Genomic DNA, 13,238 nt, shown 5'->3' with positions numbered 1-13,238 from the left:
TGCAGACACTTGGGGCAAATGTCAGTATTGCCAGTTGTCCTATCCAAACAATCCAACAACTATAACAGCCACCCCAATAATAACCTATTGATTCATTCCGTAATTTTTTCTTTATTCAAGTCTGCTGCAGGGGCAGAAATAGGGCCTTCAAGAATTACGTAGAAATTCTAGAACAATAAGATTTTGTTCCAATATTTGTACGGAAATTCAGAAAGCTGCTCGTCAGAGCATTCAATAGTACTGTTATAGGCTTGACAAATTTCCTACCAAAACCGTAAAATGTTTAATTTCAGGATGCCCATGCACATTACAATAAGTACAATTCTTCTTCAGCAAAAAACACTTTCACAGTTACAATTTCCTTTGTCTGAGAAAAAAATTCCACCCTTCTTTGATTTTCCTCATTGGTATAGTTGAAATTCATTGTCAGTTTAACTACAGTATTAGAAATCTAAACAAACATTTTAACAAATAAAAGCAGCCTACACCAAAATCTGCGATTCATAATTTGTGCATAAATAAAATAAATCAAATAGCGTGGTGCTAAATAAATACAACATAATAGGAAAAATGTACGCACCTAATGTGCATAAAATTCCAATAAAAAAATTAATTAATGATAAAAATCTCAATTCATAAAGTGCAAAAATGTGAAATAAATGCACATTTATATTTCATAAAAAAAACACCAGTGCTGCTAAATCTGTATTTATAGAGATTTACGTGTATAATAAAATGAGTGTGTTATAAAACCAATATTCAAATCCTATAAACAAATAATAAGTCCCAATTTATGAATTAAAAATGTAAAAAAATGGGTAATTCATGTGCAACATTTATAGTCCCATATCCAAGTGCAATAAATGCCACTCTTATCCAATAAATATAAGCAATCCAAGAAATAGATAGCTGTTACATCCAATGCTGATGCCCACAGTGATATAACCCATGATATAAAATAAGGTTGGCTCCTTACCAGAAAGTGTGTACCATATTAAATGGTCAACAGCGCATTTAAAATTACCAGGATGTCTTCCTGTCACTCCTCATCCCCTTGCTGCGAACTCTCCCAGCAATGTATTTCAAAGCAAGAAAAACGATCATCTCATAGTGCAATATGTTTAAAAAATCTGTATCTTTAATAATAGAAGTGCACTTACATATTTTACACAGTAAAATCGCATTAAAAGATGAACAGAGCAGTTTCCTGAACAGGCAAACCCCAAACACCAGTGTTCCACCAGTCAGATAGCATAAAGGAGTCACGTGTAGGCTCTGACCAATGCATGTTTTGTCAAAGATTGACGTCCTCGGGGGAATTGATCAAACCTCTTTTGATGTGATTCTACTGTGGAATTGGATTTGAATATTGGTTTTCTAACACAATAATTTTATTATGTTGGTGATTTTTTATGAAATGTAAATTTGCTTTTTTTTTCCATTTTTTTTATGAATTGAGATTTTTATTATTAATTCATGTTCAAGTTTTATGCACATTAAGTATGGTATATTTTCTATCATGTTGTATTAATTTAGCACCACACTATATGATTTTTTTGTAATCTGCCTTAAACTCTTTTTGCCAGCCTGTAAATGTAAATTCTTTATCTACTCCTATGGAGAATCCAGTATGTCTGTTCTCTAAAGGACTCTCTGCAGAACACACAGTGACAACCAAGTTTTTCAGCCAGGGGATATCTGGTTAGCCCTAAACCCTTGTTGTAGACTGAACCCTACAAAAGCCAAAAAAGTCATGCTACGTGAAGAAAATAAAGCAATATTTAAACACACACAAGAAACCTACTACTGCCTTGGACAGCTGCTGTTCACAAGCTGTTTGACAGACAATACCACCAACTATTTACGGCTCTGTCCTATTTATAAACCACCTTATGTGTAGTGTGACAATACATTATATTCACACAACCATAAGGTGGAATCAAATTATAATAAAGTCTCTCAATTTCCAGTAATTGTGCTCAGTGCTGCCAAAAACAAGTCCATTGATATGGTGCAGTGATGAGTTCATCCGTAGTGACTCTTGTGAACACAGCATGACCCCCCTCAGGTGTTCCCACACTCAACAGAGGTATTTGACTCCTTGCTTTTAGCATTAGAGTCAATGGAGCTTTTGGACATCTCCCGCTCTCTGCACTCCAGTACTCCTCGGATGTCACGGTCCAAGGTTGTTAGAAAGTGCCACTTGGTTGGTTTCCCTCTTTTTTTTTTGATTGCCTGAATATTGAGTAGAACTTGCTAGTTCTGGAAGAAACATATCCAAAAGCTTGATTAACTCTTGTGCTAACAGCGGGGAGTCATATAGCTCTGGTGAGTATGGAAACACATAAGGAAGGTCGTGGCATGTTCACAAGGGTCAATATGGATGAACTCATCACTGCACTATATTGGTGGACTTTTTTTTCAGCACTGGGCGCTGTTTTTAGTTACTGGAAATTGAGAAACTTTATTATAATTCTATTGCACTTCATGGTTGTTTGATTATAATTTAATGTCACACTACACATAAGATGGTTTATAAATAGGATATCACCATAAATGGTTATTAGTGGTCTAAACCCTGCCTACTCCAACTACAATGGCTCATTTTTGGTTGGAATGTCCTTCAAGATTATACCATATACAACATTAAGCCCAGGGCTTTGGGTTGATACTGCATATGAAATGATGAAACAACAATATTTAAATAACTTTTGTTTAATTAAATGTATTTAACATACCTTTTTCTTGTTGGTAGGGCAGATGTGGAAGTTATCAATCACAGGCTGAAGGTTCACCTTTGTGTAGGTTGTTCCATAATCTGCGGACCTAGCAAATAGATAAAATGAAATAAGTAACAGCACTTTGTCAAGAAAAATAAAGTTCAGAAATGGCAAATGGTTGGTAACTAATGCCGCGTACACACGGTCGAACTGTTTGACGTACTTAGTCCATCATACAATCCGACGGACAATCCGGCGTACTTTCCACTGAACGGACTTGACCACACACGGATACACAAACAGTCCGACGAAAGCTTGCGCGATGACGTACAGCACGTACGACGGGACTAGAAATAGGAAGTCCAAGACACAGCAAAGCCCTGTAAATCCTTTCTGGGCATGCGCCATTCTTAGTCCGTCGGACTAGCATACTGACGACCGTATTGTCCGCTGAAACCAAAGTACGACGGAAAGATTTTTGGAAAAACCGAAATTCTTAGTACTCCGGACTGCACGCTGAAAAAGTCAGCTGAAGCCCACACACGAGCGGATTGTCCGCTGAAATGTGTTTCAACGGACTAAGTACGTCAAACAGTTCGACCGTGTGTACGCGGCATTAGAATTAATAAAGGGGCATTTTACAAAAGTGGATGACTTATTTTGACTGCATTTGTTGAATTACCCAATAATTTTGCACTGAAAGGTTCAATATATAAACATAAATATAACCGTGGAATAGGTGGTTTTACATGAAACGGTTATTTTGAAAGCTTTAGGATGGATGTGTATTTTACCCCAACCTCCAATGACTACATTTTCTCTTCGCCGGAGACAAAGCAGAAGCCAGTAAAATCTTATAGCAAACCTAAGGCTGGGCTAAGGATACTCATTTTTTTTATATATTCTACAGAACCGTAAATTACATTTAAAGTGTTACTAAACCCACAACAGTAAAATGAATCTGTATATGCAGTAAAGCAAGCTTTTTATACTCACTGTGGGGCCTAAGGGGTTAATCCTGCACATTGTGTAAAAAGGCTTTTTGATCCTGTATTTTCTGATCCTCCCCTTCTTCCACTGTTCCCAATCAATCTCTTGATAGAACAGACCGTTAGGGTAAGCTGCACATGCTCAGTTTGGTGTCTATTGCTAGAGAGTTTTTTCTTGGGAGGGTGCATGTAATCAGCACAGAGCCAATCAGCACTGTCCAGACAGAGGATCAGGGATCCTGCAGCCTCCCAGGACAATCAGGGGAGTATTAAAACTTCTCCTACAACCTTTAACCAGTGTTCTGCTTGACAGTGATAGAAGTCACAATACTGCTCTAACCGCTGATGAGAAAAGGTATTAGGCAAACTATTGCATTTCCATGTTCTGTGTACTGTGGGAGACCAGATATAGTGAATGCAGGTCCCTGGGTTTAGCAACACTTTAAATCAAACCTTCTCTGTCCTCTGTATCCACAAGCACAGCAGAGTAATCATTTCTCAAAAGTTTACTGTGGAATCACTTAGGTCATTTAAGCTGTTCTCTCAGCAATGCAGCTGTTCATATTGCAGGGGCGGATCCGGAGGGGGGGTAATGGGGAAATTCCCCCCTAAGAAAATACTATCAACTTCAAGGTTCCTCCCTCTGCAACCTCACCGTGGTGAAACTAAGAGGGAAGGCTGTAGGGGCATGAGTCCCAGATGGAGAGGTGTGCTGTAGAAGCCATCCCCCTTAGTTTTGCCTTGGTGTGTGGCAGAGGGAAGTGGTCCCAGATGGAGGAGTGCGCTGTACTGTAGTGCATCAGGAGATCTGCACGTGAAATTGATAAAAGAGTTAAGACCATCGCCACGGTTGTGGCCAGCCTTAACACTTTCATCACTGTGGTTGGCAGGACTCACTATTCTTTCCTACCTCCTCTATGCTGAGAGGAAGTGGCATCATTTTAACGACTTCAGCCCCGGAAGAATTTACCCCCTTCCTGACCAGAGCACTTTTTGCGATTCAGCACTGCATCGCTTTAACTGACAATTGCACGGTCGTGCGACGTGGCTCCCAAACAAAATTGACATCCCTTTTTTCCCACAAATAGAGCTTTCTTTTGGTGGTATTTGATCACCCCTGCGGTTTTTTTGTTTGCGCTATAAACATAAAAAGAGCGACAATTTTGAAAAAACGCATTATTTTTGACATTTTGCTATAATAAATAACCCCCAAAAATATATATAAAAAAAATTGTCCTCAGTTTAGGTGGACATGTATTCTTCGGCATATTTTTGGTAAAAAAAAATCGCAATAAGCGTTTATTGATTGGTTTGCACAAAAGTTATAGCGTTTACAAAATTGGGGATAGTTTTACGACATTTTGATTAATCATTTTTTACTAGTAATGACAGCGATCAGCGATTTTTATTGTGACTATGACATTTTGGTGGACACATCGGACATTTTTGACACATTTTTGGGACCATTGTCATTTATACAGCAATCACTGCTATACAAATGCACCAATTCCTGTGTAAATGACACTGGCAGTAAAGGCGTTAACCACTAGGGGGCAGTGTAGGGGTTAAGTGTGTCCTGGGGAGTGTTTCTAACTGTGGGGGGCGTGGCTACGTGTGACACGTCACTGATCTCCGCTCCAATCACAGGGAGCAGAGATCAGTGACACTGTCACTAGGCAGTGCCATGGATGTATTTTTGCTCTGCAATTTCTATACAGAATAATCCAGCACATTTTCATGCCACAGACAGGCAGCTGCAGTGTACAGCCACCCATAGTAATGAATAGTCATAGGATAGCTGTGAGTATACACTACGCTTGCGCAAACTTGCATGGGCGTGAAACCCAAAATGTACAAAAGGACAGCTAGCATACATAAGGTCATAGGGCCTTTAAATTAGCAGACAAGGTCCTTGTTTGGTAATGTGGGACTAACCCGGCAAATCCAGGTCAGTTGTCATCTATGCAGTACACAGATTAATGAAAATAAACACATGCAATAATCGACATAATCAATCAGAAACCATCTTATACTGATCCAATCACAGTATAGCTGACTGGAAACTATTGATGAAGCCATTTCTCTTTGTTCTTACCACGTTTTCACTGAGCCTAACAAAGCAGCTTGATGTTTTCTATAGGAAAAAAACTTTATTTTTTATTTGTCTCAAGAAAGTTTAGTGAGTTTTTCAGCTTACATCTGGTATTATGGCTAAAATGTACAGACTTGCTCTCTTGCCCTGACCACAAAACACTGTGGTGGGTTTGGAAACCACCACCCATCATAGAGCAATTAGCAGTGTAGACAAGATGAATTGAATGTGGTATGTGAGAAAATGGAGAGTATGTTATCCTATAGCGCTAAACCTCATACAAAAATAATATCGTTCCATGTGCTCAACCAAAAGAAAACATTATTTTTTAATATTTCAGCTTCCCAGAAAACATATTTTATCGATAAAGAAACCCAAGCCAGTCTGTTCAATATAAGGATCAGTTTTCCCACAAATTGCATAGTATTTTATATAGAGTTTTGCCAGTTCATTCTCTCTTAGGATATATATATACGTCTCCCCTGCATTACTGATCTGTCGTAAAATATGATATATGGCTTATAAAAATCTTTGTTTTCTAATTAAATTTAATACGGCATTTGGATTCCAACTATTCTGTACTGGTGAAAAATATGAAGGAAAGTCAAAAGACAGATGGTCCTATGTAAGACAGTGTCAAAAAAAGATTTAATTTAGGGTAATTGAATACACCATAATGTATATAACAATCTGAAAATGGGTAGGTAAGGTCCTCTATTTACGTGTGAAAGACTAAACCTGAGAAATTCCTAGCTCAACTTACCAACCAGTCTGCTTACCAACCAAATGATCCTGTCTAACAGTATGTGTTAAAAATATGGGTTTAGCTAGCACACATTTGCATATGTAGGCTGCAAGGCCTCTTCACGGCACCCTTTATTACCTGTAGTCCTAACCCTTGTAGGTTTATGAGAGTCTCCACAGTGGAAACACATGCTTTCTAATGGATAGATAAGAGGTAAGTGGGCCTGGAGGTAGCCCAATCCTCTTTAAAGACATTGGACACCCAGCATATAGCAAAATGCAGCAAAGGTGTGCAGCGTGTCCCTTCACCAATATTACATCAGTAACAAACAAAATGGCCCCTGCCATATAACTGACCTTCACAGCAAGGAGCACATGGAAGGGCATGAAATACAAAACCCTGTTTTTAATGCATACTGTTGGACAGGTAACTACAGTTGGTAAGCAGACTGTAGCTGGTAAATTGAGCTGGGAATTTCTCTGGTTTTCATGCATTGCCCTTCAATGTGCTCCTTGCTGTGAAGGCCAGTTATAGGCGGGGGCAGGGCATTTTGATTGTTACTGATGTAATATTGGTGGGGCAACACGCTGGACACCTTTGCTGCCATTGAGCTATATGCTGGGTGTCCAGTGTGCCCCTGCCTCTTTAAGGAGGATTTGGCTACCTCTAGGCCTACCTGCCCTCTATCTATCCATTAGAATGCATGTGCTTGCACTGAGGAGACTCTCATAAATACAGTGTGCCGTTAAGAGGCCTTGCAACTTACGCATTCGTTTCAAGATGTGTGCTAACTAAACCCCTGTTTTTATTGCATACTATTAGAAAGGTTAATTCGGTTGGTAGGCAGATTGGCTGGTGAGTTGAGCTGGGAAATTCTCTGGTTTTCTCTTTCATGCATTGCCCTTCCATATGCTCCTTGCTGTGAAGGCAAGTTATAGGTGGGGGCAGGGGCCATTTTGTTTGTCATCTCTCTTCACTTGTACCTACAGGTAAGCCTACTATCATGCTTACCTGTAGGTATAATGAATATCTCCTAAACGTACACTGTTTAGGAGATATTCACATTGGCAATAGCTGAAGACGTCATCCATGCAGAATGCAGAATACTGTGCCCTGGCTGGAGTTCTATCATCGTAGTCCTGGTCATTTAAATGGCCGAAGCCCGCAAGCCCGGAAGGAAGACCGAATGAAGATGGAAACACAGGGTCAGCTGTGACAGTGAATGTGCTAGTAGGCAGTGTCTACTAGCACATTATGTCATAATGATGCAGGGGGCCCAATCATATATATTTTAGGGGGGAGGTTTACTGGCACATTAAAAGGTCCATCCAGTCAAAACTCACAATTATATTGGTGGCCAGTGGCAGGAATGCCTTATTTGCTGTGGAGGTCAAAATGCCACCCTTACAGGCAGCTAAACATTTCACTTGTGTCATGCCACTGGCTCTGCCAAATGGCATTGGAATAGGAACTATGTACTGTACGTACCATCAAAAGAGAGGTCAGTCAGCCACAGCTCAAGAAGCCCCTAACAACCTCTGGAGAAACCCTAGTTGAGAAAGACTGTTCTATAGAGTTAAATTGCCCAGCAATAACTAATATATTTTAGTGACTCTGATGATAAAAACAGGTATCTAAGACTGCAGTAACCATCTTTTCAATTTGCAGCTTTTGTCAGGTTAATTACACACTTTGGACGCAGGGCCATTTTGAAAATCACACTTATACATACAAGAGGTTTTTTAGTGGCCAAGCCTAGTCTGCAAAGGTTCAGCTGAAGTCCCATCAAACACGGGTCCCAGGTTGCTGGATGAATGCGCATAGGGGAAACTCTCCTTCCACCATTAAGCAAGCGGACCCTCCTCCACTAGACCCACACTTATCCCCAACCAGACTTAGTTTTATTTATCTGAACTTTCTCAGGTATAGGCCATTATGCATAAGTAGCACAAGAAAAAGAAAGCTGTTGTCCATTTTCCCAAGGGATTTACTGAACTGAGCAACAAAACATGGAAGCCACATTTATATTTCACAAATCCAAGGATATGGTAAGTAAAAAAAAAAGATATTTTTACATTAAAAAGCACTCTTAAAACATTTTCAGAAAAATTCCTATTTACAGTGCTGGCAATGAATGCGGAAGAGGTGGTGGTACTCGCATATCAAAGTTCTCATAGGATACAGGTGACCAAAGTTGCATCACTGCTATTCCTTTCCAACCCATTTCAACCCAGGAAGTCTCAGTCTCCGGTGCTTTCTTGTCACTTTTTTGTCTTTCATCCCAAGAACCCCTTCAATTCTCCCATAAGGTTCTTACACTGTATCTCCTCCTGAGAAGCATGCTTGAAAGACATAAAGGCTATCTTCCAACCCCTGGGAGCACTCTCCATAGAAGGCATTTCACATGTGGAACGGACTCCCTCTAGAACTAGTTCTGGCTAGCTCAGTAGATGTTTTTTATCAAAGAGCAGGATGCTTTCTAAAATAAACAAAATATAACTGGATAATAATTAAGAGTGCCCCTTCTAAAAGTGTCATTCTGCACTCTGTGTAATCTGGTCTACCTACTTCTTCATCCTATTTCAGAGAAAAGTCATAGAAGGAGCGAGGAGCTTGATGCCTTTTGACAACTCTTAAATATGATCATTTTCTTGATAATAATAATGAAAATAAATGAATTTACAAAGATCATGATAAATTCCTTTAAACGTCTCTGTATATTTTCAGGTTGTGGATTTTGTGCAGCCCCATTCATTTCTGCTAGCTGCAAGGGAGGCATTTGTTCATATTGAAAAGGACATGCCCATGCTGTTGGTGAATATATATACCACTGGTACTGCGGATAAAATAGTTTTTTGAAGGCTATGTTCATACCTGCCCCCCCCCCCCCCCCATTTTACCTCATATCTTTGCATGGAGTGATAAATTTGAGCTAGTAAGTACAACTATACTCTTTCTTCTGTTTTTAAATATTGAGCATGGGTCAGCTTTGATGCTAATATGTATTGTCATGTTAATTGTTTTAGCTCAACATATGGTCACTAGTATTTGAAAATTAGGATACCTTATCTACACGGTGATGTTTGATGCTTATTGGGGAGATTTCCATCTGCGGATATTTTTAAGCTGACAAGGTAGTTATGCATGTTGTATACACAGTATGTCACTTGAATATAACAGCGGCTTATGTTTTTATCTGTATATATGTTACTATTACACAATGTCTGATTCATGTGCTTTATTATAGATAGTTAGATCTGTTCCAGAGTGTGTCCTGAAGAAGCAAAGCAGTGAAACGCGTTGAGACACAGGGGCTCACTGCTGTCTATATGGTGTTAACATTTTGTTCACACCATACACTTATGTCTATTGTGTGTCAAAGGTTTGTTCTTTTTTAATTCTTTCGATACTTGCTCTGTTTGTGATTGTTACCAATAAAATATATTTTTTTATTATACTATCGTCCACCTAGCCACTAAAGTCCGATTTAGGGTCATTTTGTGGCCCTTCCTTTTTTCCAAATTTACCTCTTAATACGGATGTGGCTTCAGGAGTGATTCTTACGAGATCTGACCATAATCATTGCCTATTCACCACCATGATTTACACTTCTGCTTCACAAAAAAAAAAAATATATATATATATATATATATATATATATAAAGTCAGTCTTTCGACTGTAACAAAGATGTATTCTCCCTTCAAGAATGAGGACTACACTGTGTGGTTGTTGTTAAATTTCTTCTGTCACTAAGTTTCTAGAACTCTTTAGTTTCAGCTTTTCGGGAGAAAATAATCAAAAGGACAAACTAATGTCTGCGGCAGCAAAGCAATTTCTGTGGTGGCTCCACTGGAATTGTCAAACAATGCTGCAGCCATTGTCTTGTTTTCAACGCTATTCTTTGGTGACTTGCCTGGAATATGTAATTAACACACTAATGCTTCTTAGACAGAGCTACTGCTATAATGTGTAAAAAAAAAAAAATCGCCCTCTCCTGACTTGAATGCAAAACAGACAAATTTCAGCAGTTTGTATATAAACACGTCAGTATGGTTTTCCTTCACCTCCTTCACATGACATTTTTAACTTTGTGGCAAGATGGCGTTCCTAGACACGTGGTTCAATTACATTTCTTTGGACATTAATCTGGCGAAGACACTGAGCCAAGAATATTGAAGCATACAAGCCTGTGTTCAGGAAAATACAAAACCGTGTATGAAGAGGGAACTTTGGTGTATTTCCAGTGAATACACATTTATAAAAGTAACTTGGATTTGTCACTTAACATTTTATTCATCTGATAGATTATGGTTCTATAGTTAGCAGTTTTCAAAAGCTTAAATAATAGTAATAACAATGATAATAATAATAAGAATTCTAATAACTGTTAATAATACCTAATATTATTATTATGGTTATTAGTGTTATTATTTTTATTATTAATAATAATAATAATAATAATAATAATAATAATAATAATAATTATTATTATTATTATTATTATTATTATTATTATTATTTATATTATTATCTAAACCCCCAAAACAAAAATTGTATATATTGAAGCTTACTAGGCTTTAGATGTGGTGGTTAAATATGGTTTGTTTTGAGACTTTTTTTTCTTAAAGTAGAAGTGTTTTACATTTTGGATATAGTAAAGGAAGGTACATTGTATATTATTCAACGTGGTTGATATTTAATTAAGCACGTGTTACTTTTTGATAGTAGTGTTAATTTTTGTTTATATACTTGATTCTTTGTATATTCTCATTAACTTTGCACCAGTGTTGTAAATCGACATATTAGGTTAGATGATACTAATTATCAGTCACCCATTTAGGTTTTGGTAATTTGTATTATTTATTTTATATACATCAGAGGAGGTGCTGTTATTAATCTTCCAGGCTTATACCCCTGTCAATTTTTTTATTTTTTAAATTTTTTTTATTGCCTTCTGTGTCCCATTGGGCAGACTTCCCTTCACTTCCAGTCCCATAGACAAAATAGGAAGTGAGAGGAAATCCCTGAAAAGTGAAGGAATCCCTGAACTAGTATCCCTATTTATTTCTCATGTATTCCTGTTCTGGGAACAACCCAAAATGTGTGATTTTCTTTTACTTTGAATCTCGGTGATAATGGTAAACAGGACAAATAGAGGGAATGAATCTGCCTAATGAGGGCATAGACAGAAATAAAAACTTGACAGGGGTTCTTAAACAGAAAAAAATTGCCTTTAGTTATACATCAGTTTTCACCCGGTGATCCTACCATTAGCAAATTTTCTGACCTATCAACAACACTTATTACTGAACTGTATTTATGAAGGCGCAACATTGCCTCTCTAGGACAGGAAGTCTATTGGGATTACCCCCCCCCCCCCTCCTCTTCTCTATTTGGCCCGTTCACAACTCACAACTCGGGATCGTGGGCAGTATTGCCACAAATCTGCCAAATAGCTGCGGAATGATTTATGGGCATTTTGCTGCCACTAGTCTTTAATGGCACCACAAACATGATGCAATTCTGCCTCAATCGCAAGTTTTAAAAACACGCTATGCTTGTTGCCCAAAAAAGAAGCATGAGTTATTTTTTTGGATGACAAATGCGCATAGGGCAGGCCATGCAATGAATGTGCTACCCTATGTGCAGCACGTCAAATCATGTGCAAATCGCTCAACCAAAATCATAAGTGGGAATGCAGCCTTACATGGGGGTGGAGGTGTTCTGTAGCTCACATGGGTAACCAGAACAGGGTTGATAACACTGCAGCACACAGGACAGCACTGAATTTCTGGTAGGATCAGCACCATGTGTTTTCTGCACTTTTTAAACAGATTAACAGATAACAAAATGCTTTCATTTGTTTACTAAACAAACCAAAAGGGAGATGCATTTCTTTATTGATGCTGCCTTTTTTTTATGTGTCCACAGCTATGGGGACATTAATTAATATCACATGATTATTGATCCATTCACTATTTAAATGTATTTAATTCAATTCCATTACAATTCTGTTAGTATTATATATACATGTTATAATATAACAGCTCTTGCTGTTACTTTGTATAGCTAGAAAAATACACACACACACACACACACACATTATATATATTAAAAATCATATATATATATATATATATATATATATATATATATATATATATATATATGTGTAAAATCCAAAACATTTATACCACATAATAATTAAGACAACCCATGCATTATAATGTCTAACATACCACATAACAAACAAATAAATAAATCAGATAACTAATGAAATGAAGCAATAAAAATAAATGCACCTAACAAATGTAATTCCTCAGGTTCACAGCACGCCATCTAGTGGCAGAACTGATTAAATACAGACTGCTATGATTTTAATTATTAGAACGCTACATCATAATTGCTAAAAACCTATGCAAATTACTGCTAAATGCAAACCGGAGCCACATACACACATACACACACACACATACATACACTACATATTGGAGGGTCCCGGACCTCCAAAGGCCTAATGGTGACCTCCAGAGTCAGGGATAGCTGACATCCGTCTTTGTAGAGTGGGTTACAAGGCATGGTGGGTGTGATGCAAGATGGAGTGATGGCCTCCAAACACTTTTTGAATGGAAAAGAGATTTATTGTCTCTGGTTAGGGCAAGGACACCCTTAGGTAGATGCAATGATAATT

At 38.0% G+C, this 13,238-nt stretch overlaps 1 protein-coding gene across 2 annotated transcripts in view; it reads right to left on the bottom strand.

Annotated features, from left to right (window-relative positions):
• The window catches only part of SORCS2 (sortilin related VPS10 domain containing receptor 2), a 1,283,650-nt gene that overhangs the window by 605,915 nt on the left and 664,497 nt on the right, over positions 1 to 13,238 (bottom strand). For both annotated transcript variants that reach the window (XM_077477839.1, XM_077477840.1), the window contains exon 3: positions 2,739 to 2,826. In XM_077477839.1, the coding sequence (XP_077333965.1) occupies positions 2,739 to 2,826 (88 nt within the window). The remainder of the gene's footprint in view (positions 1 to 2,738; positions 2,827 to 13,238) is intronic.

Source organism: Lithobates pipiens, unplaced genomic scaffold (assembly GCF_037356315.1).
Source record: "Lithobates pipiens isolate NorthernLeopardFrog02 unplaced genomic scaffold, aLitPip1_a1.2 Scaffold_13, whole genome shotgun sequence".
Taxonomy (NCBI): Eukaryota; Metazoa; Chordata; class Amphibia; order Anura; family Ranidae; genus Lithobates; species Lithobates pipiens.
This window is presented reverse-complemented; position numbering and strand designations above follow the sequence as displayed.